The sequence below is a fragment of the Pagrus pagrus genome (genome assembly GCF_965226575.1).
Source record: "Pagrus pagrus genome assembly, chromosome: 7".
Classification (NCBI taxonomy): domain Eukaryota; kingdom Metazoa; phylum Chordata; class Actinopteri; order Spariformes; family Sparidae; genus Pagrus; species Pagrus pagrus.
In genome coordinates this window covers 23,630,981-23,651,061 of record NC_140191.1, presented here as the reverse complement: position 1 = coordinate 23,651,061, position 20,081 = coordinate 23,630,981, and the positions used below count along the sequence as shown (strand labels likewise).

Genomic DNA, 20,081 nt, shown 5'->3' with positions numbered 1-20,081 from the left:
ACAATTAACTGAGAGTGAATAGACACCAACTCTGACCCTCCAATTTATGCTGCCTCATAAACCTAGTTTATTGTAAAGGCAAGTTCGCCCCCTGTTGCACAAAGGAGAAATTGCATGGGTTGTGTATGATAAGCCTCAAGTTGAGTCAGTTTTCTGTTTCATCCCACTGTGGGGAGGACACAGTGCCAGTGCATTATGTTGCAATTTAAAAGAAGGTTTAGGGACCAGGCTGAATAAAGGAATACCATGAAAATTAGACGGATACACGGTAGAATTGATATCCACACTATTACCCGGCTATCATACTCATTCAAGGGTGCAGCCTGCTCAGTGAGTTGAGCAACAAAGAAAACTTTAATTTCATCTTCCTGTGGAGCTGCTTTACTTTACTGAAATGGTTACTGACACTGGTTTGACAGTGAAGGTTTCTCCATAGGCTAAAGGAAATGGACAAAGTGATTGTTCTAACCACTGCACATCTACACCAGGGCCTCCAGACACTATTCAACAGACACATTTCCTCGCATCACCTTGCACAGAGCTGTTTAGCAAAGGGCCTCGTCGCAGTGGTGAGACCCAGTGCGAGGTCAAACCGAACATAATGATAGGTTCAACGTTTACAGACCCACTGCTTTCGCAACAACATTCTGTCTTTGCCAGTCTGAACACTTTCCATAATCCTTCACGGATAAAATAAAGTGTTTCCACTGCAGTGAGCACCACAGACATAAGAGTTCCACTTTGAAAATAAACAGAGGTCCTCCAGGCAAAACCATTGGCATGCTGCGCGTCCAAAAATGCTGGCAGTCGACAGAAACAGCAGTGTCAAAGAGTCTTGTTAGGACAAGGCACAAGAGACTGCCTTCTACAACAAACCTGCACAGCATTTCAGCACTATTTTAATTGAGTTTACTTCTCAACATAAACAGGAGGGTTGCACAGCAGTCGTGGTGGTGTGCAGAATGGTGGTTTGTCCAATAGATGGCGCCATAGTTTCAGTTCTGGTACTGAATGGGCCCCATGGAAGTGCCACAGTAGTTACAAAAATTAGCACTCCCACTTACGACAATGCTTTGATAGATAGATAGATAGATAGATAGATAGATAGATGGTACTTTTACCCTAATACACGCCTCCATACCCCGTGTAAACATTTGAAAGGTAAAATAAATGAATGAACAATTATGGGATGAAAATGATTCAATGAAATTATCGGAGTGTTATCTCGATCTTTATATCTTGAAGAGCAGAATCAGCTTTCTATAATATAATTATTATGTAGTTTGCTTTCCAATGCGGAAATGAAATACATATCAGAGATGACGAAATGCAAGACGTGCAGATTGTGTGTGGAAATGATGTCGGTCAACGAGCGTTAGGCTACTTCCTACTACTGCACTGCAGGGATTTCCCATGTTACACTTGTGTACGCACCATCCCTCACGTAGCCTTACTCTCAGTCTGACACGTGCTGTGACATGAGGAGAGGATGAGAGGAAAACAGGGCAGTGGAGGAATAGCGGAATACAACAGAAAATAACACACTTCAACAACTAAATGTAGTCTAATTTAAATATATTCTTATTTTCATTTATATGTGTTTTTTTATTTTATTTCGTATAGTGGTACATTCAAGCACATAGCCTAGTTCATCGTGCCAGTTTAGAAGCAGAACATCCTGTCTCCATGGGTACGTGACATGTTAGTTTCATGACTGCTTACATAACAGTGCTGCATCTATCCCTATAGGAACACACACACACACACACACACACACACACAGCATCCATAGGCGATGCAGTCTGCAGTCCTTCACAGCTCAATGCGCAGTGGAGGCCTGCTTATAAAACATTTGCCTGTAAAGAACATGGAGTCCAGCAGGACCCTGCCACAGAGTGACCAGACTACCAATTACATTAGTAGTGAGTTGTTGTGACCATTGTCTAGCTAGTGTCCGGTCTCTGCCCTAACCCTGACCCACATGAAGGATGTCTGTGTAGCAAGCTACATTTCCCTGATATTTCATTGCATGCACGTGACCAACTGCAGTCTGTGCAATGGAGGGAATGTGACAAAATGCTTCATCATTCCATATCTACGTCTATCTACCAGACTCTCTCATTCTCCCTTGTCCCTCATCTGTCTGTCTTTTTCTCTTATAAGTACTATCTTTCATCATCGACACAGCCCTCGGTCCTGTGTTATAAATAAGAAGTGTGAATAAGACGCAAAACAGACCAGTGTTTCATCCCTCTAATGACCGACAGCCGCTGGGAGACCGTGACCGGTCCCTCGTTCCGAATGGATCCTAGCAGCAAAGGATGACATGACGTCACGTCGCCAGGGCGACCAGGCTCCCCGAGGCACGTGTCTTGTATAAAAGCGGAAGGCGGCACCGTGAACTGCGCACACAGACTGAAGAAGCATCGGCCGAGAGGTAAGCTGCCAGACAGATTTACCCTTCAGCTGACAGAGGCCTTTGTCACAGCTATTTTATTTTGCCCAAATTATGCAAAGTCAAGACGTTAAAATCGTTTTACACGACTCAGCTTCACCACAGTTTCAAATGCTAGCTTAACTGTTGGTGCACAAATGTAGGCCTCCCATTCATTAACTGGGTTAACTAGCTAACATAATGCCTTTTAAAAGACAGTTCGTCCTTACGGATAAATTCGTCGCATATTTCCATGTGAATGACGGTACTAGACGACTTGCGGAAGCCAGTGGCCAGCCTGTATCCTGTCGGCTGAACTCCGTTCATCAGCTTTATTTTAATCAGCCACGTATCCGTGTAACGTGGCGCACATGCAGCAGGAGCAGGCGAGTGGATGGGAGAGTTTAACAGCTCAGAGCATTTATAGGATGTTTAAATAGCTCTCTCGCAGGATGCACGCGTTAATGATACTGGGAGAGGAAAGCGAGGATGGGAGGGGATGCGGCCATGGCCCTACCGACTGAGGAGAGGCTGGTCGTTGTGTAATGCTCTCTGCTCGAGTCGATTCGTTGCATCATTTAACTCAGTCGACAAAATCCACTACAGCTGCAAACACCCCGAAACACTAAAAAATGACAAAGCTGTAACGAAAATCTGCATATATTAATCATGGCCCGCTCATAATGTATTTCATTCATCTGAAGCTAAATTATTCCTGAGCGGGTAACGTGACATTGGGAGCTCCCATGGCTGCATCTTTGCGGAAGTGGATTAGTCTCCATGTTATGTAACCCGATCCAGGAATGTATACTACATATATATTACCGCGTTTACCACAAGAGAATACTGAGCAGGGCATGTATTGGTATATGTTGAAATGAGAATGATTCATTTATAAAACCTGACTGTAGTTCTGCCTTTGCCAGTGTACTGAGCTGTAATGGGGCCGGTGAGGCGGGGTGAATGAGTGTACTTGAGCGGAGGTGAAGCTACGTGCCTCCTCTGGTCCTCATGATGAAGTCTGTCGTCGTTGCGCAATTAGATTTCACAGATGAATCGTACTCTCGCAATGACGAGAAACAGAGGACACAGTGATGCAGGAACCGAAACGGGACAAATGAACAAACGGGTTTTTTATTTCATGGTTATAAAAGATGAATAAGTCGTGCTGAAAACCCTCCTGTGATGCTTGTGAAGGGCAGAGAGGTAGTGAGTGCGGTGTCGCATGATTCTGCCGCAGTTTGTCTCGACCGACCTGTTGAAGCGGTTTACAAAGAGGCCTGCGTTTTTAAAAGCAGCAATACCACACGGTTATATATAGATTTTTTAAACTACTTAACCAGCCGCACAGTGTCTAAGTGCAAATAGGCTTTAATTAGAAAACTGAATAGCAGAACCAGTCAGATTAAGTAGGTGAAACTAACAAAAGAATGGCGGATTTTCTTGCAAAATACTTATTCAAAGCCACACAGCCCTGTTATGGAAGAATTTGGGAAAGCTTATATCTCTTATTAATCGTTTTAGTATGTATATAATTTCTAATATTAATAGTAATAACACAAGACACAGTACTGTGTTATTAATTGCAGTCATCACTATTATCTAGCAGCTACTTTGATTCATCTCATGTAGGTGTGGTACATGCAGCTGCAGCCATGTCTGGCCTAGTCTCCCTGTTGAAGGTCATCTCTCCTGCTGAGGAAGGTCACTGCAGGCCCAGAGGCGCTGTAGCGATGCTGACCTGCCGCTAATCCTTATTGTCAAACTCCTTGGCAGTTTGAAAATGGTTATTCAGACTGTACTTGCGGATGGGGAGCCACACCTCTTAGCTCAGGCCCTGGATGACTGAAGGTGACAACTAACGGGCCCAGTGCTGCTTGCAAGGGAGATGCTAAGTGTCGTAGCCAAAGCTCAATGGCAAACCTAAGGCACAATGATCATAATTTTGGAATAAAATTAGCATCCACCAGCAGATAATGATTTTGCAGTTTTTTAAATTAGTATGATTTATGATTATATCTCCCCTCTAGATTAATTTCTCCAACAGAGTTTTGAAGCACCTATATAACCTTCTTTCTTGTCAGTATATTAAAGATGATAGTGATTGTGACAAGATCTAAAAATAAAATTAGTTTACTAGTTTCATCCATGTATTAGCAGTGCCTGAATAATACACTTATACGTCATGACAGGCTAGTATTGACCAAAGATGTGCCTGTTCTGAATGACTCTATATTATTACTTTTTATTAGACATGAGGAAATCTATTGCATATGCAGCACATAATTAATTTGTTTGTCCAGAAGCTCATACATACTTGGAGGTTTTACAAGCCATGTAAATGTCAGTGACTTTGTTACCAGCATGTTGCCCCTTTGCTGAGCAAGGAGTTAACTTGTAGCCACTAGCCAATGAGATAAGCTGGAGCATACTAGCAACACACAGGTTTTTCCAGCCTAACAAGGACTCCAACCATGTTATTAGGGAGTTATGGATAATAACATAATAACAAGATACTTGTGAATGTAAGTGACAAGCCATGGGATCTCTGTGACACTGGTCATAAAGTTGGACTCGATTCCTCTGCCTATTTTTCAGATATCAGATTATTATCTGCGTGCAACTCGTGTTGGTTGTAGAGAATCTCCCTCTTCCCTCGAGACGCTTGGTTCAAATCAACACAAATTAGTTTAGCTCATCCTGCATTACATGAACAATCACTGCTAAATTTGCAGTTTTGTTGTGAGACTAATTTACATGCAGCCTTGAGTCATGCGTTTGTCTTGAGTTGGTTATGACTTGTTTTTTCTAGGTTAACACAAGTTTTCCACTCAAAGGTAATGCGTTTTTTTCTATACCGAGGTTAGTATGAGTGTCCCTCTTGATATTGCTCTGCAGCTGACTTAACAACCAGCCATCTTGTCCAGGATGTGTGTAAGAGAGAAGGAACTCTGCAGTGACTCAGCACTCTGCACCTAACCGTCGCCAGTTTGAGGAAATAGACCCTTCAGTATGGGAGCACATACACAGCTGGGACGTTAAGAGGTCCCTACTTGTATAAAAAAGCAGTTTTGCTTGGTTATTTTTATACAGTATATTGCAATTATTCAAAGGTGCAGGTGTTTGTCTAGTAGGCAGGATACAAGAAAGTAGCAAACACAGCATTAAACTGTACTACTGTTCAGAGAAGGAGAAGGCCAATGACAGGCTCTGAGCCTTAGGAAGGTTATCTGTCATCTGCCTGCTGATTCAAGCTCATACAGTAGGGCTATAGGCAGTGTGTGTGTGGTCGAGCGTTACCTCCTCCGAGTAGTCAAATGTCTCTCCTATTGAATCCTCTGTAGTTTGATATAGCACACCTTTTACTAATTCATGGTAGTTGGTGTGTGTGTACATGTTTATTACTGCAGTGCAACACTTTTGTATGCTGTGTTGAACTGCAATAATAAGCGACTACATTTATAAAACCACCTTCTTTGTCTAGATGTCTAATAGAAACGGTGACCTTGTTATTTGTCTGTCCCTGTCAGCAGGAGACCATGCCTGCTGAGTAGGACACAGGCTGTGGGGTTGTGTCTGCATGTGTCTGACAGGTGATGTGATAGTATTGGGCATTTAACTGACTAGTTTACAACATCAAAGTGACATTGTCTCGGTGATAAGACTATAAAAGGCCAGGATACTGCTGAAGAAAAGATGAGCAGAAAGAAAGTTCCTCAAGTTGCAGACAACACAGAGAGTTTGACACTTTACTAGTACCTGCCTGTGAGGTTGTGTAATGGGCATTTTTTTGTTCAGTCTCTGATATATTTGATTTACTGGAATCACAGAGAGGCGGGCAAGAAGAGAAAACGTTACCTAATTGGATGGTCTGCCTGGCCTCTAGCCAATCAACGCACTGCAGTGGAAAAACACTGGGGAGAGAAGGGTGTGACAGGGGTAAGAAGCTGAAGGAAGGTTTGAATAGACAAGAGACACTGAAAGAAGGGCAGCTGAAAGGAAAGCGGGGGGGGAGTGGCATAGTGGGCAGGAGTAAGGGCTGAGTCATTGAGTTCAGTTCACCTCACTGACGAATTTCCAGTGAATACACAAACCGAAGCGAGTCTAAAAGCTTAAGTCTGAATCAAGCTTCTCCTTACATGAATATAGGTTGTAGTTCTACTCTTAAACTTATCAGCTTCAGAAAACAGCCACTATATACCAAATAATTAACCGAGTCATCACCTAATATAGTAAAATATGTGAACGGACTTTGTGTCTTGTCTGTAACCATAACCATCTGAACCATGATATTTTTGAAAAATTAACAGTAATCTATCTGTGCTCCTCAAAACTCAGGTCCATATAAGGGTTCGAGAGTTCACATGCTGTCCAAATGCTCTTCTAGTGTTGACACATGACAGAGGAAAGAAGAATGAGTGTTTGTCTGGTGAAGTGTTGGTGCTTGACATCAGAGGAGGTGTTGGCAGAAGTGAAATGCTGTGCCATCTCCTCTCACTCACTCTTTTTGTCTCCAATTAGATTTTATCACCTGATGCAGAAGCCTGTTGTCTTTGTCCTTTTCTGGTCGACTGGTTATGAGTCATCTTTTCCCCCCAGCCGTCCACCCGGTCCACATGCATATACACAGGCATCGTGACCCTGTCCTGCACCAAACCCACCCGATTAAAATGCGTCTGTGCGAGAAAAATGGGTCGAAGCTCAGAGGGAGGGTAGCGTTGTGCTCAATGAGGGGGACTGGGCAGACAAAGAGTGGTGAGGACAGACAAATGGGGCGCTGGAGGGAGGGTGTTGAATTTTAATGATTAGTTTTGGTGGCAGGGAAAAGGGGAGGCGAGGTACGGTACACATAAAGCCAAAAAAGTGAGGGGGAGATGAGAGCCGGTGGACAACAAAAGAAAGTAATACGCCTAACAGAAGACAAAAAACAGTTAGTACAGATGGACGAAGAGACAGAAGTAGGTAGAGCAGACAAGCGAGTAGCTGGTGTACTTCCTCATTAATTAGGATTGAGCACATTAAAGCTTCTCTGACTGGCTGGTTCTTCCCTTTGTCCAACCAATCAGGAGAGGAGATGGTTGCTCCACCCTTGCCAACTGACTGACTTATAATCTCAGGCTGGTGATCATGGAGATGTGAGATTTATGGTGCAGGGACGTGAGACAAGTGAAGGTGAAGATAGGAAGGTTGAACAGAGAGATGCATTTCCTATCTTACTCAAACTGCAGCAGTTCTCTCTCTGATTGGTCTCTGTCATGCTCTTTGGCCAGCCAATCAGAAGAGGAGGTGGCTGCAATGCAGGAATCAGAATATGTATTTTGCTCACATCAGTGCAGGAAGTACAGATACATCAATTCAGATGCAGACACTACTGCTGAAGAGTGCTGACTTTGACCAAAATAATATTCACGGATGTAAGCTGAATGGGTTTTAAAACAACCTTATTATTGTTTTCCAGATATTAGTAGAACTCTTCCTCTGTAAACTAGTGAAACTGCAGTGTAGTAAATTTGCAATGGGCAGTAAATGGTCAGAAAAATATCGACGGAAACTTGCTACACCTCACGTCTGGCTGTCTGCCTCTTCCTCCCACATTTTAATGAGTGTCAGCAGATTGCAGCCTGCAGTTAACAACATCTAACTTCTTTGCTCTGCTCTGCACAATACTACCTCTGTGTGCTGAGACATGTCTGTGGTTAGGGCTGAATACCAGATCAGGGCTGATTGGGCTACAGAAGGGGCAGGACTGATGTGGGAGTAGCTGCCGGCTAAGGAAAAGTTGATTTTGCTTTTGGTTATACATGATGTAATCATGTTGTTTTAATGTTTTGATGTTTTCATATGTTGTCTTATCACATAATGTGCATATTGTATGCAAAACCTACATAAGAATATGTATCTAACACTACATTTAGAAACAGAGCAATTGTCAATTATTATTATTCAATTTATTCATGAACCAAAGCTGATTTTTTCAAAGCTGATTTTTTCAAAGATTTTTTTCTTAAAGCTTATATACATGTGATATTACAGACAATGGCTCGTGATCTTTTTCTGTATTGCAAGATCTTTAAAATGGTAATCACCATGAGCAGCATGGGCATCAGAATTAACGACGTGCTGCTTTTTTCATGGCAGTGTCCTTTAACCAAACTCCAACAATTATGCACAGGCTTGCACATTGCAATTTTATCAGAGAGTTCATGACCATTTAAATTGTTGGTCTTTTCTTCTAGGTCACTGGCTGCCCAGTGTAACCCCTCCCTCTTCTCCCATTGATTGGCCAAAAGTGCCACACTGTTGCTAGGCAACAATAACGGACATGTAGAGGGGGAGTGTCAACAACTCACAACTGACACACACACATGCGCCTGCCTCAGAGGCCATTAAAACACATTTTCACTCCTATTTTTATGGTTTATCTGAAGCAGCTGATTAAAAATGATTTTCCAGGCACAGCAAAGTATTCAATTTAGTAAATTCTCCACATTTAGTGCAACATTGCTGGGTTTGAGTCCCACCAGATCTCTCTTATGTGGCTCAACCACTCTTTTTCCACTGCTGTCCCATTTTCAATCTGCTTTAGTTAATCAGAAAAGCCAAGCGGTGTCATTTGTCAGTAGAGCAGCCATTTTATGTTGGAAAACCAGGGCAAGTGCTCTGTTTAGAGAAAATGAAAAAAGACCAAAAGCCAGCGAGTGAGACAAATTGTTAAAACGTGCACAGGCGACAGAGGGAAGGAGAGTTCAAAAGAGAGGAAAGAGTTGTGAATGCACAATGGGTAATGTGAGAACCAAGTATAAAGGAGAGGAAAGACATGGAAATGTGAGAGTATCATTGTTATGCTGTGTGTGTGCAACCTCTTTCTCTCCTTTGGCGACCTTGTGTCATAGATACAAACAGCAGAACACAAAATGGCTGCTCTACTTTAAGAAAGGTACCACAAATTAGCAAACAAGAAGAAAAAAACATCCAAATAAGAACACATTACAAATGACCATGTAAGAAATCTGATGGTTGATTTCCACTTGTATCGATGTGGTTACAGTTTCAGTGAGACAGAACATGAGTTTGTGCTCAATGCCAAGTAAATGAATCCAGATTAAAATAGATCCAAGATGATCTACTATTGTTCATCCTCGAGAGAGTGTTGCAGAGTAAGAAGAGATAATTTACCCTAATCTGGCTGCTCCTTTAGTCTATTTAAAGTGCTCCCACAATGCATTTCACCAGTTCGACAGCCTGCCCTGCATGACCCCACTGAGACACACACACACTCATGCAGAAGCACACACACACACACACTCATGCAGAAGCGCACACACACACACACACACACACACACACACACACACACACACAACAGATTAGGAGATTACAGTGGTCTAAAATGACAACCAACCAGTTTCAAGGACAATCCCCATTGCCCTCGCTTAGTCTACCTGTGCCTGTCACCACACACGTTAGCTACTGGTCAGGCTAGCACCTGGTCAATGTAGACAGAAATCTAAAATAAATGAATCCATAAATTAATTCAGGATTTAGATTTTAGATTCTGAAACATCTCTTTAACCATAATCATAAAATGTTCAGAAAGAGCTGACTTTTAATCCTAAATTAACATATCAGCCACCTATTCCAACTAAATCTTAAATGCAGTTTCAGGTAGTTGCACCAAAAAGACAAGTCACATGACTTGGTTTAGATTTGTGAGGCTAAACATGATAGTGTGCATCCTTTCAGGCATAGACAGAAAGACAGAAAATGGGAAGAAGAGGTGGAGGTGGCAAAGACGATGCTATTGGTAGAAAAAAGAAGTGGGAGGAGAGGACAGAGGAGGTGTGGAGGGGAAAACGGGAAGTTGAGTGTACAATATGAAGAGGAGAGTAGGAGGCCACATAGTTGAGTCAAGGCCAGGCCTTCTCTCTGTTTAGTCGGCAGACAAGTCTCTGTTTGTTGCATACCTACCACTTTCTCCCTCCCTTCTTTTCCCATTGTTTTCTAAACATGTCCTTGCTTGCATAATGTAACACATCCCTGCTCCTGCAGCAGACGCATGCCATTTTACAGCCCGTATTTCTATGTCACTCACAACAAACAGAAACACACCCTTGCACAGCACCTGTTAACTTTAACCCAGCTCATCTTGGCATACTAACTATCTGAGCTCACTGTCGTACTGTACCACGTTGGTGTTTTTTCACTCTTCAGTGCTAATGCGTCACAGCACCGGTTTACTTTGCTGTGAAGCTACTGCTACCAGTGTCCTCCATGTTATTTTACGTAACAGCAAACACCACAAAACAATGAAAACATTCAGTATATGTTAAAAGGGTTTCCATAGAGTTTTTCAAATGCGTACTTTCTCACGAGGAGCTACATGAAAGCAGAGGCTCTCCTGCGAGCATGAGGAGAGGGCAGATGGTAACAGTGGGACAGTCAGTGTAACATGGTGATGAAGAGCTGGCAAATAAAGAAAACATGTGAATTGTGATGACAAGCACAGATACACACAGATTTTTGTGTTTTTTGTAGCCTGAAAAACACAGGGTTCACACTAAAATGACTGGACATGGTCACATTTAAACAACACACATACTACTACTACTGTATAATGCCAACTAACCTGATTAAAGCCACCTGCTGCCAGGGCAACAGTTTGTCTTTGTCCAAGCACCCGTGTGTACTTGTGGTTCCTGTTGTCGAGCCTGCCATGGTACATTATGTTTAAATTCAGTGGCAAAGAAGAGAGTGCATTTTCTGGCTCATTGTTATACTGCAGGGATTTCTGACATTGTTAAGAAAAGAGGCATTTTTTTTTTCTTATTCTAACGCTATTGGTTTCTCTGTTTTTCCTTTTTTTTCACCAGGTAACTTCCCCAAACAGCAGCAACCATGTCAGATCTCTGTGTTGGAATCAATGGGTGAGTTTGAAACACACACACGTTATGAATAGGATGGTTCTGACTGATTTAATCAGGATATGATGTCAGTGTAGCTTATTTTTTGGCCATATTTCTGGTCGTTAGTAATTTTTCATGAAGAGGTATGGCCATAGCAAAGTGTCCACCTTCCATTACTGTAATAAGAGCTTACCAGCAGTGGAGCTGCAGGCGTATATGAGTGGAAGAAGTCATGATTTTGTGATATTTCTGCTGTTGTGGATCAAAGAGCATGTCTTCTCTATGGTAATAAACCACTGGAAGTTTTGTTGGAGGCTGTAATGACATGATGTTTAAGTCTGAGGCTTTGTTAGAAGATTCATGTGAGGTCCCAGGAGTGGTTTGACATCCTGTGGAAGTTTCCCACCATTTTCCCAAAACAACTATTATTAATCTCTCTCTCTCTTTCTCTCTCTCGTCTCACAGCTTCGGTCGTATTGGCCGTCTGGTCTTGAGGGCTTGCCTTCAGAAAGGCATCAAGGTTGTGGCCATCAACGATCCCTTCATTGACGTGAAGTACATGGTGAGAAAACTTGAACGTGCACACTTACTTACAAATAATTAACAATTAATTTTAATTTTAGTCGAGCACCTATTGCATGAGAACATCATAATTACTCACTAAAAAAATTCATAGAAAACATTCATTTGGTGTGCGTTGTTGAAAAAGGCTTGTCTACAGAATAACAAGCAAAAAACTAGAACTGACACATAGTTCATACATTTTGTCAATACCTCAACTTGACATGATTTTTGAAGATATTTAGTGAGTAATTATTGGTCATTCAGTCATAATTCTTTAGTCACATGTCAAGTGCTATCGTAAAAAACACTACCAGTGACTCCCAGAATTGTATAGATTTTTTAGGCGTTTGTGTGTGATAGTGCTTAATGTATGAAATCGGAAAATATTGTAGTCGAGTAGTCTTATTGTTGTGATGAAGCAACCAGAACCACCTGCTCTGTCAAAGCTCTGCCTTTATAACCCCATTATTTCCTCTTATCTACTAGGTCTATATGTTCAAGTATGACTCCACCCACGGCCGTTACCATGGTGAGGTCAGTGAAGAAGATGGCAAGCTCATTGTTGACGGCAACACCATCGCTGTCTACCAGTGGTAAGTGGTGACGACATTCAGTGGTTAGTTGCTGAACAGATATCAGACATCAACAAGCTTAAGTGAGGCTTAAAAGAGAACAGCTGTTTACTGAAGTGCCACCTCAGTTCAATTTTTCATTTTATCAGAGAGGTCTCTGATATAAAAGCAGACAGCTAAGTGTTCACTTGGATTCATGCCATACTTTACTTTTGATTAAAGTTGAGGTAGTATGTGAGTTCCAGGCAATGGAATGAGGCTGTCTGCTTGCCTGGGGCCTCAACCTTAAAGCTACACATCCACTCCATTGTACTGACTGTTATTTTAGTCCATTGAGTAATATGCCTCATCCCTGCAAAAGTCAGCACCACCACAGAGAAGGGTTAGGGCGTGATTACATTGCTGTTCTTCTTTGAGCACTGAGTGTAGATTTGTCAGATTTCCACAGTTGAGTCTGTTTTTACCACATGTACTTTTTGGTAAGGTTATTAACCTTTACATTTCAAGGCGTTAATTAATAAAATGTCTTCTGTTCTTCAGTAGTATGACATTATCCAAAGAGGCCCTGCACACTGATTTAGAAAGCACAGGATTTACTATTCAGACAAGATTACCCCTGACCCCCTCCTGCTATATGTTACTTGCTCTATATCTCTGTTTGTTTTTGTTGTTTCTACTTTTGCTGTATTTTGGTGTTACTTGTCTTTGTCCCACATATTTAACATTAATAAACAGTAGTGATAATCCATTTCATTGTTGACTGACTCTGTTCTTTCTCTGACTGTAGCATGAAGCCAGCAGAGATCCCCTGGGGCGATGCTGGAGCCAAGTACGTTGTCGAGTCCACTGGAGTCTTCCTCAGTCTGGATAAGGCCAACGTATGTACACACATGCACACATACAGAAACAGATACACAGACTGCCAGGTGGTTTGGTTACTAACCTGTGCTCTTTCTCTCTGGGCCAATCACAGGCTCACATCCAGGGTGGAGCAAAGCGTGTGGTTGTGTCCGCCCCCTCACCCGATGCTCCAATGTTTGTCATGGGAGTTAATGAGGAGAAATACGACCCGGCCACCATGACCATCGTCAGGTAACATACCTTTGGTCTAGGGCATTTTGTGCTTTACATTTTTAATTCTTACAAACTTGTTCTTAGATGTAGGTGGAGCAATACCATTATGTACTTACTGTATGTATGTGAGGAGAACTGAATCTAGTAGAGTCTGGTAGTTAATGAGCTTGTCTGTATTTCTGTTGATAGCAATGCCTCCTGCACCACCAACTGCCTGGCTCCCCTGGCCAAAGTCATCCATGATAACTTTGGCATTGAGGAGGCTCTCATGGTAAGTCGCAGTCAATCTGAACACAAGCGTCAGTTTGACTGCAGTTAGCAGTATTGAAAGGGCTTTTTCACAGATGGCTTAGTATTTTTAGCTTCACATGCTAATGTATTGATGTTTTCTGTAATGTGATCCCCCTGTCTGTAGACTACAGTCCATGCATACACAGCCACCCAGAAGACAGTGGATGGACCCAGTGCCAAGGCCTGGCGTGATGGCCGCGGTGCCCACCAGAACATCATTCCAGCCTCCACTGGCGCTGCCAAGGCAGTCGGCAAAGTTATCCCCGAGCTCAATGGGTGAGGAGAAACACATTTGTTATTGGGTTGATGATCACAGGCACCTTTTGTGGCTTAAGAAATAACAAAAAACAAAGGTAACACAGATCTAACATGTCTCTCTTTTGTCCATCTTCTCTTTATAGTAAGCTGACAGGCATGGCCTTCAGGGTGCCAGTGGCTGATGTGTCAGTGGTGGACCTGACATGCCGTCTGTCCAAGCCTGCATCTTACGCTGAGATTAAGGAAGCCTGCAAGAAGGCCGCACATGGGCCCATGAAGGGAGTGCTGGGTTACACCGAGGACTCTGTAAGTTATTTTACATATTTATGACAATCAAAATTGTGGGTCAGGCTGTGCAGAGCAGTCATCAATTTCATAGCAATGACGACAAAGATTTCGAAGAAAACACCAGTCTGGTTCAGTTTTATTAATATAAGAACGTTGATTTACATGATTTTAAAAAAGACCGATTGATTTAACCCGATTAATCACTTAATTTAAATGAAGGGTTTTATTACCTCTGTGACTGTAAGTATGGTTGAGTTTGCATTTTGCATTTGCCTGGCTATAATACAGTATTTCTGACTTGGAGTGTGGTTTGTGTTCTGCAGGTGGTGTCCTCTGACTTCATCGGTGACACCCACTCCTCAATCTTTGATGCTGGCGCTGGCATCTCCCTCAACGACAACTTTGTCAAGCTCATTTCCTGGTTAGTTTATCAAATGTCTTCATCCGTCCGACATGTAAATTAGAGAGTTAGTGTTGATCTAAAGAGGAAACACAGTTTTATCTTTTCAAAAGTAAATTATTTTTTTTTCTCTCTCTCTCTCTCTCTCTCTCTCTCTCTCTCTGCAGGTATGATAATGAGTTCGGCTACAGCCACCGTGTCGCTGACCTTCTGCTGTACATGCACTCCAAGGACTAAACACTTCCTGTCCAAAAAGGAAGTCAGGAAAGGGACCACCCCAACCATTCTCCCACCCCCCTCCCTTCTCTTTTACACACAGGCCCCACTCATAGCCAAGTCATAGCATCACAGCCCTTAGCTCTACTACAGTATACGTAGGCAGCAGCAACAGTGTGTTCGAGTGTTCTGAGTTTATCTGTTTTTTTCCTTTAATGACAAGACGATCGGTCAGTGACAGTATTTGTGTCCGTGTGCCCCCTCTCCACCTCCCACTGCCACTTTAGATGTGTCGTTATGGCTCAGTACTATGGTAACTACTGTATCCATCTCCCTGTTGGTGTGTTTTAAAGGCTTAATCATCAGTGGAAAGAGGAAGTTGAGAGGCAGAACTACTGTATCTCCGCTTAAGAGTAAAGAGACAAAGAAATAAAACTCGAAAAACCTCAAACTGTGAAGTTGTCCTGTGTCGTTATTGTCATGAGCTGTTCACTGTGTCCTGAGCGTCGAAGGTGACAACATTTAGAAAAAGGTCATGAGACAAAACAAAAATGTAACTGGACCCATCAATGAATAATATTGCTCGTTAAAAAATGAACACAAGAAATATAAATCTTTATGCTTTGACCTTTTTAGTTGATAAAATAAAGAAACTTTTTTTACTGTACGTATTTTTCACAATTTTTTAATTCTTATTTTCAAATTTTTGGTGTTGGCACACATTTAATCATTTATACCATCCCTTTTTTCCCCACATACCATTTTCCTCACCAACTCAATAAAAACAATTTTTCTGTTCACAGATTTCACATTATCTTGTGTCTCTGTGTACTATGTCAGAGTAGAAAGAGAATTATTGTGAAGAAATGGAGACAGCACTAATCTGTCGCTATGTTAACAGAAATGTTATATCACCCATATAAAGGCTGGAGAAATAGTAATGTACAGACCAAATATGTGCATTAAATAATAAAAAGGGGAATCCTATAATAAGACACATACCATATGACTGCATGCGCCCTGTTTTAACTTCTTGTCTTCGTCTCTACTGTCTCCAGTCGAATAAAGAAGATGAATGATAATAACTATGTATGTAAAGAACATGTGCTTTAAGGACACAGAAAATGTGTCTCCTCTCAGAAGAAGAGGGAAAGTGACTCCCACTTCCCTTCAGTAAGTGTGGTAGGAGACATTGTGGGGAAAGGACAGAGCTGCCACAGGAAGACTTCAGAGCCACCTGCTGTCTTATTTAGGTACTGCAGCAAGACTCAAACGCAGGCTGCTGCTTCCTAATATAGAAGAAATGTTTCCTTCCTGCTTGTCTCTGCCTCTGCCTCTGCCAAATTTCTCTCCTTTCAGGAACTGATATGAAAAGCTTTAACGTTTGTAATGATTGTGCTGCAGTGCCACCTACTGTTTCATCAAACATACTACAATTAGAACAAGAAAAATCAAGGGTGATGGATCCAAGTATGAACTGGTTTTAGACAGGATTGCATACTATTAAAAACTAGTATTTAAAGTCATGTTCACAAATATTTAAATCTAAAACATTTAATAGTGTTGAGATTTTGTCATGAGAGGACAGTGTGTTTCCTTGTCTTTGCTCTTCATCATTCTGCAGACATCTTCATTTCAGATTGTTTTCAGCTCCCTCACTAAACCACAGTGACACATGATCTTCGATGATATCAAGCTGAGGTAAGACGTGTCTGGTATACAGAGGTCCGCACAAGGACGTGGTCATCAGCATCTCTTGACTAAAAAGATTTGAATCCTGTCATTTGGTTACAGCCTGATTTGCCCATCCAGGCATGGAGACTGGGCAGTTTTGAATGTAGATCATTTGGATTCAGCTTAAAGATGCAGAGAAACAGAGGCTTTCACCTCACCACACATGACTGGATTTGGATCCACTTTGTTTTCCTTGTCATTTGTGTTTAGGTGCACCATCTACTCGCATGCAAAGCAAATTGAAGCCATGCCAACACTTGTGTTTATTTTATTACCCCTCTACCTATTGAGTGTTTCTGACCACTTATAAATGTGACTTACGGCAACAGATACACCTGTTGCTCTTCCGTTTCTGACAAAAAAGCTGAAGATCGGCATCACATCAGTTTGTCATCCTACTTTGAAGTTTTTATTTTCCTCCTAGCACAAATATTAGACTGTTAGATATTAGACTTTCTAGTATTTATTTATTTTTGTTTACTTTGGTATCAAATTAGCCGAGTCACTCCATGGAACAAAATGATCCCTCGGGGGAATAAGTACCACTGGTTGGGATTCAGTGACTTATCATGTGTGACAGTGGTTTGGGAGTTAAGTGAGTAGGATTTTAAAAAAAAATTGCTGGCATCACTAGGATGACTGTAACTCTGGAGTGGTGTGGAGAGGTGGTACTGGTGATCTGGATCTGGGGAGGTGTGTCTACGTGGGAGTGAGCAGGTACTGTATGTAGCTGCTATAAGAGCAGAGTGAGAGCTCCTCACCAGCCACTGACCGAGACACCAGCTCACCTGCAAACAGACACACTGTTGACTTGACGTGTAGACAGGACCAGCCATGGGGAAATGGAGCAGCCCTGAGCTCACACTCCTGCTCATGGCCTCTCTGTACTCTGAGGCATTCATCATAACTAAGTGGGTTTACTACTCACCACGTACATTGACCTGGAAAGAGGCCAGACTGTACTGCCAGGAGAAGCACACTGACATGGTTACTTGGGACGTAGTGGACGCTGCCTGGATGACTGATTGGCTGAACACAACTGGGGCCAAAAATGTCTGGATCGGTCTAACCAGAGACCCTGAGAATCCTTCAGCCTGGAAGTGGATAAATCTGAAGTGAGTGTGTAAATGTGTCAGTTTAAATTTAACAAGGTAAAACAGTTACTAACCTGCAGAAGTCATTCATTTGTTTTATTCAGGACAAGAGAAGGGGTCTCAGGAGATGACATCTCGAGGAGCACCAACTGGGCCAGTGGAAAAAAGAGCCAGCTGTGTGCAGCTGTGTCAGTTGAGTATCAAAAGTGGTTCACTGATCTATGTGTGAATGAACATGGATTCTACTGCTCAGTCGGGGACAAAATAAGGCATCATGTAAAACCCCTCGATTGGTACAATGCTTCTCTATACTGTCAGGCTGAGTCTGGCCAACTAGCCACTGTGACCCAAATTAACACAGGTGAATTCAAGAAAAGTGGCTGGATCGGACTGTACCAAGAGGCTGATGAGACCTGGAAATGGATCGGAGACTTGCGATCTGACTACAGAAACTGGGAAGAAGGCGAGCCACTAAACGCAGACTGTGCCTATCTTAATGTTGTCGATCGGAAGTGGTACAGCACAGGGTGCTCCAAAAAGCATGAGGTTGTGTGCTATGATGACAAACTGTTGTTGGTGAAAGAGAACAAGACATGGGAGGAGGCTCTGATGCACTGCCAGAACATTGATACCAAATGTTCCGACTCCTCGGGGCCCTGCGTATTCAAGTACAAACTCCTGAGCCTGGAGGTTTTGTCTGACTACAACTATGTCAGAGACAGGATCTACACTGCCACGACCGATGAGGTTTGAGACACACATTAGCCAAAAAGATGTTTCTTTTCTTTTCTTTTTTTCTCATTTCCTAGCTTGTACTTGATCTCACAACCCTTTTATCATTTATCTTTTATCACATTTATCTCGCAGCCCCTTCGTAGAAATCTCGGGGATAGAACATGATAGGTGGACACCTTATTAAAAGGAATGAGAAGTCAACTTCAAAAAGCCTAAATAATAAGAATAACAGATTTAGTAACTGGTATCTTTTTACTGTGAGTTTTTTAATGCAGAATTGAAATGTAAATGCAAGTAATCAAATGATAAAGGCTCCTTTAAAAGTATTTGGTTTATTAAGACATGAGGCATTCAAGACTGAAGGTTGGCTTGCTTTAATTTATAGAGCAGCTACATTTTGAATGAATTGAAGTGCTTCATTCTTCTGTTTGATTAGCCAAATCGTCAGCAGCATTACCTAGTTTGCTGTCATTGTGTTTCTGTCATTCAATTGAAATCTCAATTAAGCAAGCATGAAGTGAATGAAAGTGTGAGCAGTCACAGATAATAAACTCTTTTACAAGCTTGTCCTGTGTTCTTCAGGTTTGGATGGGCCTGCGCTTCCTGGGAGGGGAGTGGTGGTGGGTGGATGGTCAGAAGCTGAAGGACCAGGGGAAGCTGCCAGCTTGTCCATCCCAGTGGAAACACTGCGGCACCCTGTCCAAATACGACACAAACAACTGGATCATCAGGGACTGCTCAGAAAGAAGAAACTTCATCTGCTACAAAGTCAAACGGATGGTAGAAAAATGAAATAGAACTTCGCAATGAGAGTTTAGGTTTTCACTGCTCTATTATCATTGCATGTTTTGAATGTAGTTAACAGACTGAGCTCTCTCTATCATAGGGACCTGTATTCTCTATGTTTTGTTGTGATTGTAGTCAATTCTGAAAATAAAAGATGTGGTACTCATAAACACGTTTCTCTGTTGATTTCTTCATAGAGTGTTTGTGTTAGTTTCGTGTTACACATTGTATTTGTGTGGTCTGCACTGTAGAAATTCTCACGGAGACATAATTGGCTGCTTTTCATTCAAACTGTCATTAGAAACATGAAATCCTTACTGTCTCCAGTTAGATACCTTCTGTGCTAGGTGCTTGCTGATCTGCTATTGGGTTTTCATGTACTATTGAACATTTAAGTTTTTTTGTTTTGTTGGCAACCAAAATTAGATAATAAATACATTTCTGTAGAACTGACATGTGTTTAGATGATTATATGGGGCTGTCTGTTGCTCAAATATGTTTCTGCAACTGTGTTTGTCACAAGTAATAAAGGTTGTCATGAGATACCTGCCTGACCTGAAAGTAATTCACTTAACCCTGCATAAAATATGTGAAAATTAACTTCCTAGGCAAAAAAAAATGTTATTATTTCAACAGCTGATTATAGAAATTGCACTTTCATGTCTTTTGACTCTAGGAATGTGACAGTTAACGTAGCCCAAAGGCCGAGTTAACAAGAGAAGAAAAATAGCA

At 41.9% G+C, this 20,081-nt stretch overlaps 1 protein-coding gene across 1 annotated transcript; it reads left to right on the top strand.

Annotated features, from left to right (window-relative positions):
• The first annotated feature begins 2,364 nt into the window (after positions 1–2,364).
• Positions 2,365–15,454, top strand: gapdhs (glyceraldehyde-3-phosphate dehydrogenase, spermatogenic). Its single transcript, XM_084356485.1, has 11 exons — positions 2,365–2,437; positions 11,305–11,358; positions 11,803–11,899; positions 12,388–12,494; positions 13,261–13,351; positions 13,447–13,565; positions 13,737–13,818; positions 13,963–14,114; positions 14,240–14,402; positions 14,708–14,805; positions 14,952–15,454. Exons 2-11 carry the CDS (start codon positions 11,330–11,332, stop codon positions 15,019–15,021), a joined length of 1,008 nt encoding a protein of 335 aa, XP_084212611.1. The 5' UTR covers positions 2,365–2,437; positions 11,305–11,329; the 3' UTR covers positions 15,022–15,454.
• Positions 15,455–20,081: the final 4,627 nt, after the last annotated feature.